The 26257-nt window shown below is 38.8% G+C and overlaps 1 protein-coding gene across 4 annotated transcripts in view; it reads right to left on the bottom strand.

Moving 5' to 3' along the window:
• Nucleotides 1-16731, bottom strand: part of DNAH11 (dynein axonemal heavy chain 11) — a 353143-nt gene extending 336412 nt beyond the window's left edge. For 3 of the 4 annotated variants that reach the window (XM_065938807.1, XM_065938805.1, XM_065938808.1), the window contains exons 1-6: nucleotides 16316-16731; nucleotides 14857-15000; nucleotides 4958-5154; nucleotides 4544-4733; nucleotides 3696-3795; nucleotides 553-764 (exon numbers count right to left, since the gene is read on the bottom strand). In XM_065938807.1, coding sequence (XP_065794879.1) covers nucleotides 553-764; nucleotides 3696-3795; nucleotides 4544-4733; nucleotides 4958-5154; nucleotides 14857-15000; nucleotides 16316-16648 — 1176 coding nt within the window. In that variant the 5' untranslated portion in view covers nucleotides 16649-16731. The remainder of the gene's footprint in view (nucleotides 1-552; nucleotides 765-3695; nucleotides 3796-4543; nucleotides 4734-4957; nucleotides 5155-14856; nucleotides 15001-16315) is intronic. The other variant, XM_065938809.1, reaches the window with a different exon arrangement.
• Nucleotides 16732-26257: the final 9526 nt, after the last annotated feature.

The raw sequence follows: 26257 nt of genomic DNA, 5'->3' as shown, positions 1-26257 counted from the left end.
GTTTCCATGGAAACCAAAAGGAAAGATACAAAGAAAGTACTACACATGTGTGCCTTGTATTAGAAGCTACCTTAAATCTCTGAAGAAAGGTAGGGTATTAAACAAAGAGAATCCAGTAACAACCTGTCCTGTGATTGTATTTAAGTTATTTTTAGTGCTCCTTTGCCATTTAGGATAGAAGATCACCTGGCCTTTGTTACCATAAAGTCCTCTCTGAAAACAGAGGAATAAAGTGATCTTTAACTAGATTTATTCATTCCTCATTGATGTAATAAAACTTAAAAGTGAAAGCGATAGTCGCCCAGTTGTATTGGACTCTTTGCAACCCCATGGACTGTAGTTCGCCAGGCTCCTCTGCCCATGGGATTCTCCAGGCAAGATTACTGGAGTGGGTTGCCATTCCCTTCTCCAGGGGATCTTCCCAACCCAGGGATCAAATCTGGTCTCCTGCATTGCAGGCAGATTCTTTACTGCTGAGCCACTAGAAAAACCCCAGTAAAACCTACCACATGGCAATAATTCTCATTGACTCTATTTTTTCATGCTACATACCTGGTCAATGAAGAGATTACAAAACTCTTGCAATAAAACTATAATCCGAGCAGGGGTATTATAAAACTTGGAATGACTCCAGATCAGACAGATGGTATGAAATAACGGGGCAATTAATACACCGGTCTGTGGGAATTCCGTCTCCTGGAGACACTGAATGTGTCTCCTCAGGGGTCTCAGGTAAAGTTCCACATCTTGGGCTTCGAGCAGAGCTGAAAGGAAACCACCATTAATGTGAGGCAGTCTCTTCTATCTAAATTCACTTCACAAGTTCAAGAGAATGATGCAAAACAACATGGTTATACTTAAATGTTGCCTCTTTTTAGATTATTTATCCTACAGTTGACACATGACAGGTTAGGAAAAGCTTCACATATTGTTTGGATGTAAGAACCCTTCCAAAGAGCCTGGGCATATTCAATATTCACCTTCACAGCACAAGCAAATTGTGACTGAAGACTAACAAGCTTCATCAGCAGGATGTTAATTCCTCCTAGGTACTTGCTACCACCACAACTTAATCATTTATTGTTTCATTCTTCTATCCTATGAGAGTAACTTATACAATGACTGAAAAATTTTCTATTACATTATTAATCAAAATATAACTGTTGAAACGTTGAGGCATGGGTGATGAACATATTTTGGACATAGACGAAGGCAATAGTTACAGGATACTGTGAATACACTAAATGCTACTGAACTGTACTCTTTAAAATTCTATGTTACGTCAATTTTACCTCAAATTTAAAAATTGTTAAGCATATCATATTGATGTTTGGTAGAAACCAACACAACACTGTAAAGAAATTATTCTTCAGTTAAAAATAAATTTTAAAAAATTGTTAAGCATGTTGGAATAGGTATATTTTTTAAAGCTATATGAAAAAAAATTTAAATAGTTAACTATTACTAATTACTGCTTAATCTAATTCAAATTTTCTCTTAAAACTGGCCCTTTTGATGGCCCTAAATAGATTTCCATCAGACTCCATTTTACTCCTGAGGCTACAAATACTTTTGCTTAACTGAAAGGCATCTCCTATGAAAGTAGAATATGAAGGAAACTAAATTCTTGTTTTCTTGTGTATCCCGAAATACTCCTGTTAGAGATTAAAAACAAAATAACCTGCTACTTTTTTTTTTAGCTGTCGGAATCAGATATCTACCCACTCATAGTACTCTACTTGACAAGTAACTCATATCTGTCCACCTAATAAAGATCTGGGACGAAAGAGAGGGTCCAGGAACCATTTTTATCCCAGATGCACTCATGTTCTGAAATGAGTGTGTTTTCAATATTAATTTCAAAATCAAGTAACTGCATGTAATAGGTAAAGTGACCTTAAAATGTGATAAGCATATCTAGTGACTTTACAGAGCCTCCAGTAAACCGTTGGGGAGGGCCTTCTAACTCTAAGAATGGCTTTGGGCCACTTGCTCTACTCAAAATGTTTTTTCCCTGAATCTCTAGGCTGTATGCTCATAAGGTTCTAAGGCTCCCTGGGATTTATTCCTGCAGATCTTGTAGCCAAAGAAAATGTTAAATCTTACTAACAGAAAAAAACACAAGCAGCTTCTGTTTATGGAGGGTACACTTACTGTGTGCCTAGGACTCTGTACTTGTTGTTAAGTCATGTCAGACTCTTTAGCGACGCCATGGACTGTAGCCCACCTAGGCTCCTCTGTTAATGGGATTTCCCAGGCAGGAATATTGGATTGCCATATCCTTTCCTGGGAGATCTTCCCAACCCAGGAATCAAACCCACGTCCCCTACATTTCCTGCATTGGCAGGTGGACACTTTACCACTGAGCCACCAGGGAAGTCGGGTACTTTGTAATGTGTATCAAATCTTCAGTCCAGTGGTTCTCAGCCAGGTCATTTGGCAATGTCTTAGGTTTTTTTTTCTTTTTGTCATAATGGGTATGGGGGTAGTGGGTAGACTCCAGCAATGCTGCTAAATATGCTGCAATGCATAGGGCAGTTCCCCACAACAAAGAATTACCCCACCCAAAGTGTCAGTGGTGAAAAGGTTGCGAAACAGTGTTTCAATCCTTGCAACAATTTGCAAACAAAGTTTTAATATGCCAATTTGGCCAATGGAAACCAGAGACTCTGCAAAAAGATAGTGTACTGAGTGGATCTGGGGCAGAAAGTCAGATCTAATTCCCCTCTGTTTGAAAAGAGGCCTTAAGACAACAGTTTACGGAGAAAAGCCTAAAGAGTTAGTATAACTTTCTCAAAGTAAATTTTAAGTATTTTCTGACCTTCCATGTATTACACATTAAAAATTAAAAAATAATTCTCTAATGTCAGAAACAAAAACAGGAGTTCTCTGGTGGTCTGGAGGTTAGGACTCTGCTTTCACTGCTGAGGGTCTGGGTTCAGTCTCTGGTCTGGGAACCAAGATCCCATAAGCTGTGCACATAGCCAAAAAAAAAAAAAAAAACAAAAACAAAAACCAGCTATTGGGCCATGCTATCTTACAATTTTATCATTTAAAACTTTAGAATCATGGATCATATCCATATTTCCTTACACATGCCTAAAGAAATGAACAGAAATCAAAAAACTATGGAGGGGATTACTCCTGGTTGAGACTGAAACTGGGTACTGAAAAGATAAGAAGAATTTGCACTTTTATATTTTAAATTATAAATACCACCTTATAATTTCTGGCTTTAAACAATGTGCATGTATTATCTGTTGGAAATTCAACAAACCCTCCTCTCTCTGTGTTAAATCTTCAATGATGATTTTGCATTCTTAGGAGTTAAATAAATGGTGGGACTTAAGCAAATTTGGAGATTCTACTGGGGAGTAACTGGACTAATTGCAGCCCAACTGTTGATTAGATAATCTCCATGCTGGGCATTCAGTGACTTCCTGATAAATACCAAAAGCCTTTTCCCTTCACACAGGCACTCTCACTGAAAGTTCACTCTAGATCCTCTTTAGTAAGTACTTAAATGGTTTACTAGTAGTTGAAGAATAAATTGTAGGCGATTAAGGTGGATTTACCATTAGAAGAGTCAAGTGCAATCATTTCATGAGCATACCAAGGGTAGAAGGAGGCTGAGCAAACAGGCAGGAGTCAGATCAGGAGGGACACGGATCCGGGTCAAGGAACACGAGTCTTACCATTTTTCACAGCCATGAAAATGTCCTTCAATGTTGGAAAATAGCTGCTTTGCTTATTTTTCAGGATCTTAACCATTTTGAGGACAACAGGAGTCTGAAGCTAAATTGAAATATATATATAACCTAGATTAATGACTAAATAAATGCATTCTGCAAAAAATATTTGAATTGTATTCCATTAATGCACAATACACACAGTATTTAATACTCAAAGATGTACCTGGTTTCAAGTTGAAAATAATTTTTAAAATTAACATTTTTTCCTTAAGCTTGTATTTTATTTTACATTTATAGGTCTTTATTTGACTTTTTAAAAATCTAACTTACATTTTTTAATATCTGTAAGATAATAAATTTCCATATAAAATCTGTTTCAGAAAAATCTCTAAGAGATAGGTGAACATGTGAATGAATGTCTTAGTTTTTAGAACATTAAACTGAATAACTTTTAAGGCAAACAGTAGCAGAGGAACCAGTTAGTTCTTCTAAAGTTGCATCTCTCCACTAAGCAAAGCCTACTCCTTTCCCAAATCAATTATATCAACTAGATTAATTAAATCATAAAAATCTTCAACATTTCCCTTGGGAACCACACTTCCTATGCCACAAGGTGTTTCCAATTACTCACATGCTGTCAAAATATTTTCAAAAAGGCAAATTCACCTTTAATACCCATTAATTTTAAGAATGTATACTATAGAGAATTTTGCAGTAAGAACTGAGTAAGTCATTCAAAGACAGTGTGTTAAACCTTTAAATTTATTGGAAATCACTGCTTTGGGGCACCAAATTCAACAAGTCACTCTGCTAATTCAACTGACAAGCAATTTCTAGGGCTCTCTACTTACTTGATCATAAATGCATGATAGGTTCTCTCTTCTCATCGTCCAGAAATCCAGTTCAGTTTGAGGATTTGAGTGAAGACCATTTAGCAAAGGTTGCACGGAATCTTTCTCTATGATCTCTTGGATTTGATGTGACCATTTAATAACCACTGATTCAATTGCATGGAGTACTCTCCTTTCATTTGGCTCCAGTCTGCAAACACTGAAATGATTAATAATATAATACAAAAATCAATCATTTCATCTGACTAAGGACAGGACTTAGTATTTTAATAACTTTTTTTTTATTTTTAAAATGTGCTATCATTACAATAATATTCTTATATTGCTAACATGGGGGTGTTACAGGGGTGTGATATTAAGTAGGTATATCAGCTCTCCATTTTGATATCTTGGGTAAACTGTATCATTACGTACCTGGTCTCTGAATATTTCTGATCTAGGTCAATGTTTCCTGCAATAGTGGGAATTGGTAGAAGAGTTCTTCTCAACATTTTGCCCCTAAAAATATGCATTTTACTTTTCATGACTTCTATATGATGTTCCATGTCTTGTGAAATAAAACATGACCAGGATTTATGGTTGTTCTTATTAGAAATAATTGGCACTAAAATCTAGAGAAAGAAAAACATTTTAAGAAGCAGAAAAATTAATTTACAGACAACGTATTCCTTCAAAGATTTTGTTACACAAGATTGGCAACTAAACCACTCAATTTCAATTTCATAAATGTCCTCCTGTGACATCAAATCTACAAACAGATGATAAAGTCAGTGACCCATTTAGACTTAATCAATTAGACAAATTCAAAGTGGAAGTACTACACTGCTTGTTCATTCATTTACATATTTATCAAACATTTATGGAGGCTCCCAGTAACTCAGACCCTGTATGAAATAAGCAAAATCATGTCAAGTAAGTAAACTGCTTTCTTAATGCAAATTGAACACATTGGCAGGTGTACTAATAGAAAAAAATCTTCTTGAATCACATGGAGGCAAAAGCAAATTAATCTTGTCCAGCTCTGAGGGACATCCCAGTGGATTAAATTTTGATAGAAAGATATTTATTAAATCATATGAACCTTTTTTTGGAACTCCTTCCACATTAACTTGGGAATATCAATGAAACTATATATGTGGGAAACCTCCAAAATTATTTTTTGTGTTCCCAAAGCCCAGCATATGTTAAGTAATTATAGTTTGCTGAGTTAGTGAAGTTAGTCTCTTCTTGCTTCCTCACTCTTTTCCAATATGTACTAATTATAAACATTTCTTTCTGACACAATCTGTCTAGATTTTCAGCATTAACCATAAAATTTCCATCAGCTAAAATGCTTAGAAAACAGCCTACCTTTTTAAAGTTGATTTTGAGAACACAATCTTCTAGTTAACTACAAACTGAAAATTCAGTTCATTTTCCAATGGGGATAAAACAAATATTTCCAAATTGTATTATATTTTCCTGTTTTGTACCCACTACTTCTTGAGCTAAGAGATTAGCAAGAAATTGTGTCTTTCAGTGGCAACAATCTAAATGTCCATCTACAGATGAATGGATAAAGAAGATGTGGTATGTGTATATACAATGGAATACTACTCAGCCATAAAAAAGAATGGAATAAAGTCATTTGCAACATGAATGGACTTAGAGATTATCATACTAAGTGAATTAAGTCAGAAAGAGAAAGACAAATGCCATGTAGTATTACTTATATGTGGACGCCAAAATATAATGCAAATAAACTTATTAAACTTATGAAACAGAAATAGACTCCCAGGCAGAGAACAGACTTGTGGTTGCCAAGGCGGAGGAGGGCTGCGGAGAAATGTACGGGGAGTTTGAGATCAGCAGATGTCAATCAACTACTATATAAAGGATGCATAAACAATTAAGTTCTACTGTACAGCAGAGGGAACTATACTCAATATCCTGAGATAAACCATAATGGGAAAGAATATATATATATATATATATATATATATGAATCTTGCTCTCTACATATATCTGAATTTGCTCTATAGCAGAAATTAATATGGCACTATAAATCAAGTATATTTCAATAAAAACAACAAAAAAACTAGTGTGCCAAGTTCTGAGGGTCAGAACTTCCATGAGGGGCACATGTTCCTGTCATGTGGAAAACACACGAAAAACACCCATCTCTGACTGGGAGGGGTACTAGGGAAGACTTGCCAGCAAAGTTGATACTTGGTTTAAATCTTAAAGATGAACAAGTAGGGCAGGTAGAAACCTGAACACTGACGCAAAATCACTGAAGGCTAAAGGAGTACCTTGCTTCTGAGAAAGTTCCAGTCTTGCCTCCTTGAAACTGGAGCCAGCATCCCCCAAGGAGAGGGGCTGTGAGGAAAGCAGGGGGCAGTGCATGAAGAGCTTTGGAAAGGAGACTGAAGGCGGCTTGCTGGGCTGCCCATGCACTGGCCCACTAAACAACTGCTTTCTAGATTCAATTCCCAGTATCAACAGCTTTTTCTAAAAGTCAGGGATAGGGATAATTCTGGTTCTTCAACATTTCCAGTTTACTGGATACTGTCTCAAACTTTCGCTCTATTTACTGTTCTGTGACAAGACCAACTTCTTTTAAAATTAAATATTTGTGTCATAAGCTATAGATAAAACTGTTACGCAATTCTGAGCCACGTGCTTTGTAGAGCAGTTAAGCAGAGGGCTAGGGTATCTCCATGAACATCATTTCAAACAAGTTGACCTGGGATGTGCTCTGTAGTGAAAATAAACTTTGTTAGAAACAAGCATATACAAAGGAATTCAATTAATTTGGGGTTTTGTTTTTAGCTGGAAGTTTTTTGTCTACATTTTATGCTTTATAAGAAAAATCTCCAAACTTTCTCTGAACCAAAATAATTTGGACATGTTTACTAGTGGATATACAATTACAGGTTAAAAAAGTCTTTGCTAGCATTCTCTTTACTCACTTTCTTCATCCTTCTTTGAAACTGGCATCTTCCTTTTAACAACAGCTCTTAAATCAGTAGAGACTATTACCTGGTCAACAATTTCAAAATACAGGAGCCTAAGCTTCTGTTAGACTTATTAAATTGAAATGTATAGGAATGTGGTCCAGACACCAATTCCAAGAACCAAATCATACTTTCATTCTGGCTTGAGAAACATTTACAGTTATTGTTTCTTTCAAGATATGGGTCAATATAATACTTAAATAACTGCATGACATTTTTAATACTTCTGCTAAATTACATAATATAGTTAAAATAAAAGCATATAGGGACACATTATAATATTGAACAGTAGATCAGGAGTAAAATTTTGCACACGTTAGACCTGAGATGTCTATTACACAGTAAGTGTCATGTCCAGTAGGGTGGTGGAAGTCCAAGCTTGAAGTTCAGGAGAGAGATCAGGGTTGGGAAGAGAAGTTTGGGAGAGCCTAGCATATCAACATAAATTACTGTTAATCGGTGTATACCTGTGTCCAACTTCAAAGGCTATACAACACTGAATATAAATGAGAGTATATTAGGTCATTAAAGGAGAAAAAAATAAATATGAAGTCATAAATGACTTTTTCTCATCTTCTGTTCAAACACCTGGTCCATCCCTTTAATTTACTCCAGTATAAGAACCACAACACTGGAAAATGTCCTCAACACTTTTCAACCCAATCACTACTTCAGTAACATAGTCCCTCTTTGGTCCTTGATTTAGTCACCGATTCACCAATCCTTGCATTAAATGTTTTTCTTTTTAATGTACCAGAAAGTACCCAGAAAGATAGTAGCTAATTAGTTTGGAATGCAAGTCACAAAGGCCCATTTGATTTCAAACTTTTAAATGAAACCTGTCTCTTTCAGATCTGGATTCCTCAGTGTGTATGCCCAGAAGTGGTATTGCTGGGTCATATGGTAGTTCTATTTCCAGTTTTTTAAGAAATCTCCACACTGTTTTCCATAGTGGCTGTACTAGTTTGCATTCCCACCAACAGTGTAAGAGGGTTCCCTTTTCTCCACACCCTCTCCAGCATTTATTGCTTGTAGACTTTTGGATAGCAGCCATCCTGACTGGCGTGTAATGGTACCTCATTGTGGTTTTGATTTGCATTTCTCTGATAATGAGTGATGTTGAGCATCTTTTCATGTGTTTGTTAGCCATCTGTATGTCTTCTTTGGAGAAATGTCTGTTTAGTTCTTTGGCCCATTTTTTGATTGGGTCATTTATTTTTCTGGAATTGAGCTTCAGGAGTTGCTTGTATATTTTTGAGATTAATCCTTTGTCTGTTTCTTCATTTGCTATTATTTTCTCCCAATCTGAGGGCTGTCTTTTCACCTTACTTATAGTTTCCTTTGTTGTGCAAAAGCTTTTAACTTTCATTAGGTCCCATTTGTTTATTTTTGCTTTTATTTCCAATATTCTGGGAGGTGGGTCATAGAAGATCTTGCTGTGATTTATGTCGGAGAGTGTTTTGCCTATGGTCTCCTCTAGGAGTTTTATGGTTTCTGGTCTTACATTTAGATCTTTAATCCATTTTGAGTTTATTTTTGTGTATGGTGCTAGAAAGTGTTCTAGTTTCATTCTTTTACAAGTGGTTGACCAGTTTTCCCAGAACCACCTGTTAAAGAGGTTGTCTTTTTTCCATTGTACATCCTTGCCTCCTTTGTCAAAGATAAGGTGTCCATAGGTTCGTGGATTTATCTCTGGGCTTTCTATTCTGTTCCATTGATCTATATTTCTGTCTTTGTGCCAGTACCATACTGTCTTGATGACTGTGGCTTTGTAGTAGAGTCTGAAGTCAGGCAGGGTGATTCCTCCAGTTCCATTCTTCTTTCTCAAGATTACTTTGGCTATTCGAGGTTTTTTTATTTCCATACAAATTGTGAAATTATTTGTTCTAGTTCTGTGAAAAATACCGTTGGTAACTTGATAGGGATTGAATTGAATCTATAGATTGCTTTGGGTAGAATAGCCATTTTGACAATACTGATTCTTCCAATCCACGAACACGGTATGTTTCTCCATCTGTTTGTGTCCTCTTTGATTTCTTTCATCAGTGTTTTATAGTTTTCTATGTATAGGTCTTTTGTTTCTTTAGGTAGATATACTCCTAAGTATTTTATTCTTTTTGTTGCAATGGCGAATGGTATTGTTTCCTTAATTTCTCTTTGTTTTTTCATTGTTAGTATATAGGAATGCAAGGGATTTCTGTGTGTTAATTTTATATCCTGCAACTTTACTATATTCATTGATTAGCTCTAGTAATTTTCTGGAAGAGTCTTTAGGGTTTTCTATGTAGAGGATCATGTCATCTGCAAACAGCGAGAGTTTCACTTCTTCTTTTCCTATCTGGATTCCTTTTACGTCTTTTTCTGCTCTGATTGCTGTGGCCAAAACTTCCAACACTATGTTGAATAGTAGTGGTGAGAGTGGGCATCCTTGTCTTGTTCCTGATTTCAGAGGAAATGCTTTCAATTTTTCACCATTGAGGGTGATGCTTGCTGTGGGTTTGTCATATATAGCTTTTATTATGTTGAGGTATGTTCCTTCTATTCCTGCTTTCTGGAGAGTTTTAATCATAAATGAGTGTTGAATTTTGTCAAAGGCTTTCTCTGCATCTATTGAGATAATCATATGGTTTTTATCTTTCAATTTGTTAATGTGGTGTATTACGTTGATTGATTTGTGGATATTAAAGAATCCTTGCATTCCTGGGATAAAGCCCACAGACACGTGCACCCCAATGTTCATCGCAGCACTGTTTATAATAGCCAGGACATGGAAGCAACCTAGATGCCCATCAGCAGATGAATGGATAAGGAAGCTGTGGTACATATACACCATAGAATATTACTCAACCGATAAAAAGAATTCATTTGAATCAGTTCTAATGAGGTGGATGAAACTGGAGCCCATTATACAGAGTGAAGTAAGCCAGAAAGATAAACACCATTACAGCATACTAACACATATATACGGAATTTAGAAAGATGGTAACGATAACCCTATATGCAAAACAGAAGAAGAGACACAGAAGTACAGAACAGACTTTTGAACTCTGTGGGAGAAGGTGAGGGTGGGATGTTTCGAAAGAACAGCTTGTATATTATCTGTGGTGAAACAGACCACCAGCCCAGGTGGGATGCATGAGTCAAGTGCTCGGGCCTGGGAAGACCCAGAGGAATTGGGTGGAGAGGGAGGTGAGATGGGGGACCGGGATGGGGAATATGTGTAACTCTATGGCTGATTCATATCAATGTATGACAAAACCCACTGAAAAATAAAAAATTTTAAAAAAAGGGAAAAAAAAAAGAAAATGCAAAAAAAAAAAAAAATGAAATCTGTCCTAATTTTATTATGCACCTTCAGAGAACATGCATAACCACTATCATCTTTCAATAAATACATGGATGTGGGTTTGACAATTGGCTTTGATGGCAACCACCTGGATGAAAAAGTTGCAGGGGTGTTAATTTTCTAATCAGCCTTTCCAGCTTTATTTCTCACCACCCTCCAGCTCTTCTTCCCCAATCTAACTGTAGTAATGTACTGTTTTTAAAAATGCAATCTGCATTTCCTCACCTCTGGGCCTTTGCACTGCTTCTCACTTCATCCCTTCTCCACACCTAGCTACTGCTCCCTGACCTTCAACAAACAATTTACCAAATAATTTACAATGATTTACCTTCAACAAATAATTTACCATACAACTGTGGATGCTTTTGAAAGTAAAAACGAACACTAAGAATCAGCAGATGTCATCTGATCTGTAATAGAGGAGACTGGAACCAAGTCAGGCAAATCAAGACCTGTAACCTAATCAAGTTGAGATTTCCTACCTTCCCTGACAACTCTGTAAGATGTTCAGCATCCTGCTGAAACCACAATGCCCACCACGTCGTATCCCTGTTTGTTCAGCTGTCTGCCTCCCTAGTTAGACTGCATGCTTTCTGAGGGCAGAAAGGTCATCACTAACTGCCAGGTGTGTTCTGTCAGTGGTACCAAGTAGGTATTAAAAAAGTATTGACTAAAGGAACAAATGACAACTGTGGGTTTGTTAGCATACAAATTCCAAGTGAAAAGCCCGGACACTTGGGAATTTGTATGGTAATAGGCCCGCAGTTGTCATAAATGTCAAAAAAATTCAAATGGAGATAACGGAGGTCATACACCAAATACTTTTCCTCTAAAAAATATCTTGCAGCTCCACTGTTTTGTCTCTTAGAAGAGGATGTCTTCAGCCCTTATTTACCTTTCATTCATTTAACAAGAACTTACCTAACTCTTCCTATGTGTCAGGCAGAATCTTGGGGTTTGGGACTCACCCCTGATGGCTCAACTGGTAAAGAACCTGCCCGCCAATACAGGAGACACAAGAGTCGTGGGTTCATTTGCTGGGTTGGGAAGAGCCCCTGGAGAAAGAAATGGCAACCCACTCCAGTATTCTTGCCTGAAGAATAGGAGCCTGGCAGGCTACAGTCCATGGGCTCGCAGAGAGCCAGATGTGACTGCGCACACAGTGAGGAAAAAGTGAGAGCTGGGACTGGGGTAAGGCAAGTAAGGCACTCACTATGGAACAAAATATAAGAGGCCACAAAAACCCCACAAACAACAACTTGATGTGTTGTTGTTTAGTCACTAAGTTGTATCCGAATCTTTTCGACCTCATGGACTGTAGCCTGCCTGGTTCCTCTTTTCATGGGGTTTTCCAGGCAAGAATACTGGAGAGGGTTGCCATTTCCTTCTCCAGGGGGTCTTCCCAACCCAGGGATAGAACCTGAGTCTCCTGCATTCCAGGTGGATTCTTCATCCCTGAGTTACCAGGAAAGCTCAACAACTCAATAAAATGAATCATATTTTAAAATAGTTTTTAAATAAAAGTTAATCCCAAACTGATTAAAATAGACATTTTTTAAATAAAGATGAGTGTTACTGACATTTTGCCTTAGGGTCCAATATGACTTGGCATGGCACTGTTAGTGATCCCATTTTTAAAGCGATTTACTTGCATTAATTTTTATTTTTTAAAATACTGCCTTAGTGAATTCCCTGGTAGTCAGTGGTTAAGACTCCATGCTTTCACTGCTAGCACCTGAGTTCAATCCCCTGGTCAGGGAACTAAGATCTTGTAAGTCTTATGGTGTGCCCACCCCACCCCAAAAAAAAACCACACAAAAAAACTGCCTTAAACTATTATTCATCTTGATTAATGAGTTTTGTTTCTCCTCACCTCCCTGGAAGTTCTCCTCTCGAGCTGGGTGCCTCACTTGCCTGACCCTAGGTTCGGGTCCTTCAAAAATCCCTGTTCACCTGGAGGGCGGCTTCACAGACAAGAGAGATTTGAGCAAAAAGACGTGAATGGGTAGGCTGAGTGGATTCTGGAGAAGATGAAGAAACAGCCAGAGCAAAGGCCCCAGGGCAACAGTGTGCCTTAAATAATTAAGGAACCTTCACAAGGAAGCCAGGAGTCAGCAACTGAAATGAGTTGAGAGGTCACAGGGAGGTCAGACCACAGAGAATTTGGATTCTTGCCAGGCCTTAGGGCCGCTTCACGCCAAATTTAAGTCTTGTCCACAAAGACACCCAAAGGGACATCGTAAGTGTGCTGTCCTCACTTTTTTTCATCCCAATGCTCATATCCTCAAGCAAAATTAAATAAATTAGAATCTTCCAAAACCACCTAAACCCATGAGGTTCTGAATGTTTTATGTCTTCTATAGATAAACTCATGGACAGTGTACTGTTTCACTTAAACTTTTCAGGGGGCTATGCAGAAAAAGGTCAGAGAAGCCTCAAAGAGTTTTCTATCTTTTGTCACAGATGGTAGAGAAAGCATTCCAATAAGGAGGGCAGCTTTGCAGTTGTAAGTGCAGTTGATGGCAGCCTGGATTCCCGTGACCAAAGGTCGTTTACACTCCATGTGAAACCCTTTCATCAGATTCAGTTCAGAAAAATCTCCTGAACACCTGTGACATAACAAAAACTGTCTCAAGTGCTTAAGATAGAAAACTCTCTTCCTAGTGTCTTCTGGAAATCAGCTAACACTATAGAAACTCAATAGAGGGAAACCATGGTAGAACTCAAGTTGGGGGAGAGAAGCCCTACCTAATCCAGAGACGGCCTGAAAATACTTTCCAAGAAGAAAGCAGAGGAGCCTCAGGAAGTAGAAGACGTGTGAAAGACGGAGTCTGACAAATCTTCAGTAATAAATATGTATGTTGGCAATTACTCCTACATTAAATATCGGTCTTGGCAAGACTGCTTTGACTACTGAGACCTAGTTTAGTGATACTAACAGTTTCCCCAAATTTGGTGTGCATTAGAATCACCTGGACTTCCCCGGTAGCTCAGATGGTAAAGAATCCACCAGCAAGGCAGGAAACCCGGGTCGGATTCCTCAGTCGGGAAGATCCCCTGGAGAAGGGAATGACAACCCACTCCAGTATTCTTGCCTGGAGAATTCCGTGGACAGAGGAGTCTTTTACAGTCCATGGGGGGTCGAAGAGTTGAACGCCACTGAGTGACGAACACCCCCCCCCCCCCCAACACACACACACACAGAATCACCTGAGAATCTTTAACCACTAGAGCAGCCTGGCTTCCACCCCGAGGCATTCTTATTTAATTGGTATTATGTGTGACCTGGGCAGTTACATTAGCTCCCCAGGTGATGCTAATCTTCAGCAAACTTTGAAAACCACTGCTCTGGTTCTTCCAAATTCAGTCATTTTGCTTGTTATTCCTCAAAGCTGGTTTGTGAACAAACAGCAGCAGCTCCACTACAGACCTACTGCCTCCGTTTGCCTCTACCAAAATCCCTAAGTGGTTCTTAGGAACATTAGAGTGCCGGCAACATGGGTTTGGAGAGCACTTCTCTGCTTGAAGGGGAGAAAAGGAATTTTAAGGCACTCATTCCTAATACTTTGCATCTGTTATCTTTTTCCATTATCTCACATGAGTGCACTTAGAAACAAACAGGAATCTTAAAAACTGATAACACACTTTTTCAAAGTGTATATCTATCTTTAAACTCTGAACAGGAAGTTTAATACTTTAGCCAAGTGCACAAGCCTATTCCAGTTGCTTTTTAATTTCCTTCCATTATTTAGAAAGAAAGAGGTAAAGGATGATCCTACAAATTACCACCTGTTGAATGTCAGCATCGGTATCAGCTCATTTCAGAAACAGTCTAAATGCTATCATTTTCCATCCACCTGGCTAATGAGATGACCAGCTGCTACATTCTTTTTAATAGCCAGTTATCCTGAATTAATTTCAAGTGTCATGAAGATAAATTAAATATTAAAATATTAAGGATAGACCAGTACCTCGTCTAGGAAAGCAGTTACGTGTCCAAGAGATGAGGCAGGTAACTCGCCAAATAAAACTGTCTGAGAGAAGTCATTTACTCCAAGGTTTTCAGTAGTCTTCTTGGCAATATAAATAAGTTTATGTTTTACATCTCTTGGAATCTGAAACAAGAGCAACATAATTATTTTAAGTCCACAATGTAGCTTCCATGTTAACAAGATGTACTATATCTAACTTGTAACTGGATTGCAAGTATGAGAAACAAAATCTGGCATCTTGCCTACCTTTATAAATAAGATTGTTCCACTGTGCCTCTGCAACGTGTATACAGTTTTCTTTGTTCTTTTATAAAGCTAATTTCACAGTATTATTGGTGTGGAATATCATCTTTCAGAAGATTATTATATACCATAAAGTCTCATAATTAAAAACAAATACAGGGAGAAATTAGAAATGTTTCCATCTCGGCAAAGGTTATTTTTTTGTATAACCTTTTCCTGTTAGAAATAAGCCCAACTGAGATAAAGACCAAGAGGTTACACTTGATTACTATCCTCAAAGCAAAAAAACAGACGTGTTTAATCAAGATATTCTAGCATTTTCATGACTACCAAGTCGTTTCTTCAGATATCATGACTATTTAACCTAATACCAAAGTGTTCTCTTTGTCTACTCTGACAAACTTTTAAAAGTAAAACTAGGAGAGCAGCAAAACAAACAAAATTCAGAATTCGTAAAATTCTAAGGTAAAACTCCAGTTTTTTTCCTCTGGGATCCCCGCCATTATAATCGACCACATCTAGCGATGATGGTACCACTTTACAACATAACAGCAAAGTATCTCAAGACAATAAATCTTGCTCCAAACTCTTCAAAGTCTAGAAGTGTTCGTAGAAGTACAGATGCTGTATTCGTAGAAGTACAAATACCGAACTCGTTAACGTTCAAGTGTACTAGAAGTCAAATTGAAAAAGGAAAAAGAAACACTGTCCTGAGCGAAGACTGCTGGCAATCCTTTTTTTTTTTTTTTTTTTTTTTAAGACTAAGTATCAATATTATCCCCTGGGATGAAGTGTGGTTGACAGGCAGCCTGAGCCATGACAAGCTATTTGGGCTCTGCCAAACACCACATGTGGCTCCAGAGTGATCCAAGAACGACTTACAGTAAAGTTATCTAGCACAGAGAATTCACCTTGCGCCTAACACCAGGCAGCTAAAGAACGCGCGGCTTTTGCAGGCTCAAAGGCTGACCTTCTAGAAAACTAACCAACAGCCGCTCAACAGCAGAGCGGACGCACCTGGGGGATTCTGTGGACTTCGGGGGCAGGCACTTGATAGAAGTTATTTATTTGTTTATTCTTAAGAGCCCTAATACATGTCCCGAAGGAACCCAAGGAGGCGCGACGGGCCAGTCCGGCCCGGGTGGGTGCCCGTCAGGCTGGACGCGGGGTGTGGCCGGGTCCCCTCACCCCTTACCTGTTGGGCCGCCTCGAGCCGCCCCTCAGTGGCGACGCTGAACAAGAGGCAGGCTGGGCTGGGGCTCTCCAGAAACTCCCCCAGAACCTGCCGGTTGTCCTCACTCTCCAAATACCGGCTCCATTTCTCTCCCGGGAGGCCCAGTAACTGCTCCAGGCGGCAGCCGACGAAGCGCACCCGCGCGTCCCGGGCAAAACTCCGCGCTCTCCTGGCCGCCGCCACCTCCTCGTCTTCGTCTTCCTCCTCCAACTCCATCAGGCCCGCGGCCTCCGAACCGACGCCCGGGGTGAGGCGGAGAGTCGAGGCTTCTCGGGCTGCCACCTGGGCTGCCATCGCGGACGTCTGATTAGGCGCGAGACCGGCCGGCTCCCCGTGCGCGTCCCTCCGCAGCCCCGGGTAGGCCGGGCCACCTCCACACGCGCGCCCCGGGAGGCGCCCACCGCCTCCAGCGATCACTGCGAGCGCGGCCGCTTGTCCCGCACCTGCTCCCACTCGGCCTCCCGCGTCTGCTCTCGAAGCTACAGCGCAGCCGGACGGAGTTCCCGAGGGGCTTTAGCAGCGCGTCCCGTTGCCAGGGGAACGGCGGCCCCGCCCCGGCCGGCGGAGGGCGGAGTGAGCACCGAGCGGAGCGGCTTTCGGGAGGGCGGGGGCTCGCCCTCCACCGGGATGAGCCGCTCGGGGGCCTCTCGGCTGCCTTCTGGCCCCCTGGCACCCAGGGCATCTCTGTGGGGGCTCCCGGGGAGGGAGTCCAGTATTGATTAATTGCTGTGTTTTAAGCAATGTCGCCGTGTGCTGAACTCCAGGCTAAGTCCAGCCTCTTGATTATTCTAATACCTGGAAAGGCAGGGCTTCAATTCTTCGGCTTATCTAATAAGCAAAGAAATAAGTCACAAAGTGACCAAGCAACAAAAAATGGTGGATTCATGTCTTGCGCCCAGGGCTTTTAATTCACCTTGCCCACAGTGGTTAGGTGATTCCAAAAAAGAACCAACACTGCAATTCAGCTTTCTTAGTTGTGGGAATCCCGAGATCTAGGCATTCAAAATCCTGATTCCGAACGTCATCTGCCAACTTACAGGGATGTTAATACACACAGCGAAAGAATGAAGGACGCTCTTTGGAAATGTCAAAGTGCTCTGAAATATATAGAGAATTATTATTCAATCCAAGAGTAAAAGGTCACAGGAGAAAAGTTCCAGATTAGTAGCAATCTCCCTGATGTTGAAATGGGATATCAGTACAGTCTGTTAATGACATTTGTTAAGACTGAAAGAGCTAGAATTTTGAGAGGTAGTCCTCGAATTAAACCTTTTTTAGTCCTTTCCATTTGTTAATTGTTCATTTAAAAATAAAAACTTCAAACTTCGTGTTTCCCAAGGAAGCATGAGTGAGTGTTGCCCTTAATAATCTATTGTAATAACTGATTATTGATACATAGGTTGTTTCCAGCAAGACTTAGTGCCTCAACAGTTTTTTATTTCTTTCTTCAGGATATCTGCTATGTCTGATAACCACTGTAGGTTTTTCTAGTTGTATCATCAGAATCTTGAATGAACACAGGCTTTTGGAAAGTCTTTATAATGACTTCACACTTCAAGGCTGCTTTGTGCTGGCCAGGGCAATCCTTAGGGTACCCAGTAGCTACTAAGCAAGCCTAGAAATTACTGAAAATACTGTATGATGCTTCTTAGTCCTTCCTCTCATCCCTATGTTCTACCTTTGCATCCTCTACCACAGGGAAACAGGAATTCTGTAAATAAAAGAGTTGAATTAAATTCAAGTGGAAAACCACTTTAAAATTTAGTAGAAAAGTTGAAATCATAATGCTATTTAACTACAGTTTTCAAAAAGGTACATATGTAACTTATAATATAGAATGAAAAAACATCAAAGATGTATTGACTTATTAATGAGGAAATCAAAAAAATGATGAAGTTGGTTCCAGGAGAATCAAAAAAAAGATTCACAGGTAGCAGAGACTGTTGAAATAAAGTTGTTAGATTAGATACAGTACTCCTTACTGTCCTACAGAGCAGTATAATCATGACTTTTATCTTAGGCTTTTAACAAAATAATTTGTATATTTCAAAAATAATTTACATCTGTAATGAAAAATACCTGTGGTTAACTGCAATTAACAGAAAGCCCAAGTAATAGTGGCAAACAATAAAAATATTTATAACCTCACCCAAGAAGTCTAGTTGTGGAAAAGCCATGGGTTGGTTAACAAAATGACTCTGGGATGAAACTGTTGTTTGTCTCCCTTTTCTGTGGTCTCCAGTTATTCTCCTGTCATGAATACTAAGTGGTAGTGATGCTTTCTAGCATTCCTTGTAGGTGATGATGCAAGAAAACAGAGCATCTTCATTTTTAAGTAAAGAAAACTTCCTGAAGCCATTCAGAAGATGTTCCCTTTCATCTGATTTGCCAGTATTTCATCATGTCTGTGTCTAAACTTTGTGTTTGTGGTGGGTAATGAAATCAAGATCCACCTCCAGCCTCCTCTTAAGGATATGTCCACTAGGAGGAGCCTGAGCAAAATCTGGATTCTGCTAGTGAAGAAAAAGAGGAAAAAAAACTGTCCATTAGTCAACCAAGACAGGAATGAATATGCTTTTTTTTCTCAGATGCCCCTATATACATATAAATCATGGGAAGTATCACTTTACACTAACACAATTCCCCAAGAATTATGAAGACTTTACTTTTTTTTTGCCCCCGAACTGTGGCTAAACATTAAAAAGAACTTTATTCCTGGAGAAGCCCATGACTTAGGTCAACTTGAGATTTTGGACGGGGATAAAGGAAAACGGTAAAAATTGAGAAAACTATGTGACTTGAGGAATTTTACTGTCTGGATTTTCAGAAATATCAAGACAGAAACAAGTGAGTAAAGGACAAATATAATGGGGAGCCGCTGTTGAGGCCACTGGATATGTGCCGTGCTCAAGGGTCGAGGCAGAGAAGAGACATGCAAATCACAGGCAGGAATGTCAACTCCTAAGGTCAAGGCCATTCAAAACAGATAAAACAAACAAACAAAACACTAGTTAAATTACAGTTTCTTACCACTGTTCCTTTTGATTGAAAAGAGGAGTGGGGTAGGGAGGGAGGTAGGAGGGATGTTCAGGTGGGAGGGGACATGGGTTAACCTGTGGCTGATACATGTTGATGTTTGGTAGAAACCAACACAATACTCTAAAGCAATTATCCTTCAATTAAAAATAAGTAAACAAACAAAAAGCCTAAAGCATCTTTGCAAAGTCCAAGCATGAATTTAGGAGTTCAACAGGGAAATGTAGTAGAAAACCAGAGGGTTTGCAGGAAAGAATAATTTTGTAACATTTAGAAAGAAAACTCTGAGGTGTACAAGAAATGACTGACGGAAATAAGCAAACAAGGAGAACCAGAGAGCACTCGAGAGGAAGTCCTCGCCAGTCTTAAGTGTAATCTCTGCTTGTACCTGCATAAGGTACTCTACCTTGCCTTATGGTTATCCATGCAGTTTTCTTAGTTTTCCTGATTAGCAACTAAGTCCTTTGAAGGTTGGCGCTATCAGGGACTGTGATATTTATCTATTTTACCCCCTGTAGCGTCTAGCATAGACCCTCCAGCAATTCCACTGTTCAAATATTTGTTGAATTGAAATAAACACTTCAAAATAAAATGCCAGCAAGGGAAAGACTTCTGTAACCCAAAAAATTTCAGTCAGGTGAAAAGTGAGAGCCTCTGGAGGGAGAAGGGAAAAATGAATTTGTAAAAAAAGAGATAATTAATTCATTTAATTAAAGGATCAAGAAAGAAGTTTTACTCTGGGAGCCCTAGTTCCAGAGAAGGAAGAGGATACAGAGATTAAATAAATTCAACAAAAGAATATGAGAGTTAAGTTGGAGGGAGTATAAGCATAATTATTCCTGAATAATTCCTATATCATATCAAACACATTATTATTTCTATTCCTGTTTGTTAAACCTTTCTTTAAATAAGAAATGAACAGACAGCTCAGAGAAAGTGCTCAGAGTTGGGCATAGGTGGGGATTATGTGAGAGTTGGTGATCTCTCCCTTTTGGAGGGAGCACACACACAGTCTTACATTTGTCTAGTGCTCCACAGTTTACAAAGCCCTTTTATGGGCGATATTTAGTGGAGACAGATTTGAGGAGGACAACAGTGTGTTTATATCAGGTAAATCCCCCTCTTACTTTTCTATTTACATTGTGGATGTATCCATTGTAAGGCTGCTAAAGCTTTCTTCCTAAACCAATAAGCACTGTTTGCATTCTTGCTTTTCTCCCCAAATATGCATCTGTATTCCTAATATGCTAGAAGTGAGTTGTTCCAGGACATAGAATATCACATATAACTGGTAATTGTCCCTAAATCTCCAAGGATTAACATACCCTAATTTTATGTCCCAATTCTATCAGCACCAAGAAACCGCTACCGCTTTCCCAGCACTTCCAGCCCCTTACAAAGAGGGCGCTCTGTGGCACACAGTGAGGTTGCTTGGGCTGGGAAAGGTTAGAATTAATAAAACATTCTGTCCATGCACACCAACAGTTCTTTATCTCTGGCCACCCAAACCCTTAGCTTCTCATGTAAACAGAGGATACAAATCATCTCCTGGGAACCTCAGTAGTCTGATTCTAAAAGGGTCAACAAAACTACAATCAGCAAAATCAAGGTGTTAGGGAAAAGAGGGGATTGATGGAAGCAGAAAGGAAATAAAACAAATCTTAAAGTGTAGTTCATAGATTATGTGATGCACCTTTTTCCACACTTTAACATCTATGCAGTTGGAGTCCATCTTACATTTGTGGTCTGCCAAAAGGTATATCAGTTGTTGTTACTATTGCCCATATATCTGCAACAAGTCTTGCACAGTGGAATATTGTCAGCACAGAAGAAATTCCTGGAGATAACAGGAAACCATTCTTTGAAGAAATGCTACATCATTAAGACTTCATGCCGCAGTAGAACCCTCCTGCCCAGCGTTCATATTGAGTTAGGACACCAGTATAGCCACACTGGTTATTAAAATACCAATTCCATACTGGAAGGCAAATAGCCACTCTGATTCCCCATCCCCCTACTCCCCAGCATCTAGCAACTGAAAGAGAAATGCCAGGGAGCTGGGGTGGAGGGGGGTGGGGTGTGGAATGGAGAAACAAGGAGGGGCTCTGGGACGTTCCCCCAATACTATGTCTAGCATCCCTTCTGATTGATGGGTGCGGTGCTGTGTCTGTTATTAAAATGTCTGGCTGTCATCTCTGTATAATACTAAGAAACAGTAATTATTCTTACATTGTTTAAGTGGAACGAACTGAACTTGGAACAGGGTACCTCTTAGTTTGCTATCTAAATATATCTAAATTTTGATTGGGTATTGTGGGTTCTTGAGAACAAAGCAATGTCCTGTGGATTCACAACCCTGCTGTATTTTAGACCAAGTTATAGCTCACCCAGAGCCAGACATCCTGGAATGTGAAGTCAAGTGGGCCTTAGGAGGCATCTCTATGAACAAAGCTGGTGGAAGTGTGGGAATTCCAGTTGAGCTATTTCAAATCCTAAAAGATGATGCTGTGAAACTGCTACACTCAATATGCCAGCAAATTTGGAAAACCCAGCAGTGGCCACAGGACAGGAAAAGGTCAATTTCATTCCAATCCCAAAGTAAGGCAATGCCAAAGAATGTTCACTACCACACAATTGCACTCATCTCACATGCTAGCAAAGAAATGCTCAATATTCTCCAAGCCAGGCTTCAACAGTACATGACTGTGAACTTCCAGATGTTCAAACTGGATTGAGAAAAGGCAGAGGAACCAGAGATCAAATTGCCAATATCTGTTGGATCATCAAAAAAGCAAGAGGGTTCCAGAAAAATATCTACTTCTGCTTTATTCACTGCTCATGAGAAATCTGTATGCAAGTCAAGAAACAACAGGTAGAACGGGACATGGAACAACAGGCTGGTTCCAAATAGGAAAAGGAGTAGTCAAGACTATATATTGTCACCTGCTTATTTAACTTAAATGCAGAGTACATCATGAGACATGTTAGGCTGGATGAAGCACAAGCTGGAATCAAGATTGCTGGGAGAAATATCAATAACCTGAGATATGCAGATGATACCACCCTTATGGCAGAAACAAAGAACTAAAGAGCCTTTTGATGAAAGTGAAAGAGGAGAATGAAAAAGTTGGTTTAAAACTGAACATTCAGAAAATGAAGATCATGGCATCTGGCCCCATCACTTTGTGGCGAATAGATGGGGAAACAATGGAAACAGTGACAGAATTTATTTTTCTGGGCTCCAAAATCACTGCAGATGGTGACTGCAGCCATGAAATTAAAAGATGCTTGCTCCTTGGAAGAAAAGCTATGACTAACCTAGACAGCATTTTAAAAAGCAGAGACATTACTTTGCCAACAAAGGTCCAACTAGTCAACGCTATGGTTTTTCGAGTAGTCACGTATGGATGTGAGAGTTGGACTACAGAGAAAGCTGAGCACTGAAGGACTGATGCTTTTGAACTGTGGTGTTGGAGAAGACTCTTGAGAGTCCCTTGGACAGCAAGGAGATCAAACCAGTCAATCCTCAAGGAAATCAATCCTGAATATTCATTGGAAAGACTGATGCTGAAGCTGAAACTCCAATACTTTGGCCACCTGATGCGAAGAACCGACTCATTGGAAAAGCCCCTGATGCTGGGAAAGATTGAAGGTGGGAGGAGAAGGGGACGACAGAGGATGAGATGGTTGGATGGCATCACCAACTTGATGGATGTGAGTTTGAGCAAGCTCTGGGAGTTGGAGATGGACAGGGAAGCTTGGCGTGCTACAGTCCATGGTGTCACAAAGAGTCAAACATGATTGAGCGACTGAACTGAACTAACAGCTCACCTACAAAACAAAAAGAAAAAAAAAACAACAGAGAGTTATTTGATATTTTTAGAGAGACCATAATTACTTTGAGGGTATTCTGAACAATGCCAGAGTTAAAAGACATTTTATATTTAGTAAGAAGCATAAATATTTAAATCACAAGCCTAATCAGTATTTCTATTAGAACAAAATGTATAAATTGAAGGCAGATATTTTATTTAAATGTATTCACTAGTGATTGCCACATTTATTCTCACTGCATCAGTTCTTCAGAGAATTTGTTAAGATCGTGGATTTTAATAACATTTAAAAGAAAATATTTTAAAAACATTTTGTAAACAAGGTATATTTTTCCTAAAAATATAGAAGAGTATATCTTAGATCTGCAAAATTATCAGTTTAATAAAATTCTCTAGGCAGGTTCACCCTTTCTCTTTTCCTATTTTATGTCAAAGTCTACATTTACAATTGGACCCAAGAATAAAAATATTCCCAATTACTTATCTAATTGGTGGACACATTTACAGAGACTGCTCTTTTTCCTCTTTATATTATTACTTTAAATATATATATTTTATTGAAATATAGTTGACTTACAATGCTTCAGGCGCACAGCAAAGTGATTCAGCTATACAGATACACATACATTATTTTTGAAAATATTATCCATCACTGGTTATCACAAGATATTGACTCTAGTTCCCTGTGCTATACAGTAAACCTTTGTTGCTTGCTGCATATCTATTTTTTTAATAAGAAATCTAGGGTTCTATTCCTACTAAGTCAAACAAGAGGGATCAAAATGTCATAATTTTTTTAGTTAGGCAAAAATTCATGTTTTCTAAAATATTTATATATTATACATATATATATATGTATACAAAAGCTTTTCTACTACACTTGATAAAGACTTGAGAAAGAACATCAAAAACAAAGAAGAGATAGAGAAATTAGAGAACATAAACTAAATGAAATGAGAGCACTGAATATGAAATAGGAAAAGTGAAACAAACTAGAAAAAAGTAAAAGACAATCATATAGTCCAGTTGTTTTTAAACATGACTACTCATTAGAAACATATCTGGAGCTCTGGAGGAAAAAAGCAGTATCTAAGCATCTGTAGTTTTCAAAACATTTCAAGATAATTGTGACATTCATCTGGATTTTAGAAAGCGATTACAGGTTTTTCTATTAGATCCTGGTTTGGGTGAGGAAGCAACTCTACTACAAAACCACAGTAACTTATAAACTTGATTCTGACTTATAAACTGTAATTAGAAATATTATATATTAATATGATGCTTCACCAAACATGCATACACATACTCACCACATATACCTATAAAAACATGATAAAGAATAAGCTAACATAAAATAGTTAAAATTGTAACTATTAACAATATTGTTGAATTGCACTAGAATCATTATTCAGTTAGCTTCCTCTTTGCCTTTATACTGTTTTCTTCAACAGTGGTTTTCCAAACTTGTTACGGTACCCAGACATTTCCAAAGCCATGTTGCCCTTTACACAGCACCATGAATCACTGATGTATTTAATTCCAACATAAAATTATACAAGCTAGGAATGATTTTGCCAGCAGAAAATATAACTTTATTATGGCTTCCACATCTCAAAAATAATACTACTATCAATAAAATATTTATTAAACCACATTTCATAGCAAGATAATAAATAACACAATTTGAGCCAAGCCAACCATCTAGAAAGACATGATTCAAAGACGAATGAGCGTATGAGACAACTGCTCGAGTTTAACTTCCTCCCCTTAACCTGTAATTTGCTTTTGTCTGATCTTAGCTCCCAGGGTCTGACTTCTTGGCTCTCTGACTCCAACTCGAGACTTGTTTATCTTAACCTGGCCCAACATGAGCTGAGCCTTGGCTCTTTCCCATACATGTGAGTTTACTGCACTCCCATCTCTGCAAGTGCTGGCCAGCCCATCTTAGGAGCGGGGGAAGGGGATCTTGAGGTGCTCAAGAAATCCAGCCAAGGAAGAGATGCAGGGAGGCAAGGTTACTACAGAAAAGAGGAACAGCACCCTTGTGCCTGAACCTGGTTAACACAATGGGTGCTAAATGTACTAAATTGATTGGAAAAAGTAGTTCTATAGATTAGCTTGGGAATGAAAGGGGCAAGTCAGAGTTAAGAACAGGATCTGTAGCCCAGTTAAGGTAGTAAAAAAATGCATGAGGCGCTGGAAGTGGAGGGCAGAAGTTAGTGAAGGGGCCTCTGAGCCTTGCAAGGAATGATGTCAGTTTGGCCAATTTATCTGTTTATGTCTTATTCCACAAAGAATCTGAAAAGCTAGAGTAGCTTAGAGCTTATAAATGTAGAGCACCTTATTCTTTTCTGAACCAAGTCTGACATGAAGTCGTCTAGGATAAGAGAAGTTTTGGACACAAAATGCACTATTTTCTGTTCAAGGCCCAAACTTAATAGGGAGCTATTAAGTATATAGTACTTTTTGCCCTGTAAGTTCAGGTACATTTTGTTTTAGTGTATCTTTTTTGTTACAGTTTTAATTAGAGGATAATTGCTTTTTAATATTGTGTTGGTTTCTGTTTATCAACATGTATCGGCCATAGGTAAACAAATGACCCCTCCCTCTTACCAAGTGTATCTCTAAACACAGGAGATGATTTCAGACATAGAAAATTATCCACACACGTGTCCCCGAAAAAGTTATTGAACAACACATGAGCAGCCATTTCTGTTTTTTAGTAGTCGGTTTCCTTCTTACTTGTTTGGTTGTCTGCACTTAGGTAAGTAAGTAGTCAAAATTAACATTTTAAAATTAGAAAATAACTAAGATTTGAAACTTTAACTTTGCTTAGCATTTGGAAAAGATGACCATCATAAAATTCTCAGCAGAAACTAGCTTCATAGGTAGTCTGATAAAAAAAATGTACACTTAAATTCTCACTGAAATTTCTTAATGGGATATTGAGCAGTAACTTTTCAACCTGTTGGTCCTTCAACTGGAACTTCTCCATCCTCTCTGCCCCCTTTTGGGTTAACCTAAAATTAATAGT

The sequence above is a fragment of the Muntiacus reevesi genome, chromosome 6 (assembly GCF_963930625.1).
Source record: "Muntiacus reevesi chromosome 6, mMunRee1.1, whole genome shotgun sequence".
Classification (NCBI taxonomy): domain Eukaryota; kingdom Metazoa; phylum Chordata; class Mammalia; order Artiodactyla; family Cervidae; genus Muntiacus; species Muntiacus reevesi.
The sequence above is the reverse complement of the archived record's forward strand: the minus strand, read 5'-3'. Positions and strand labels throughout refer to the sequence as shown.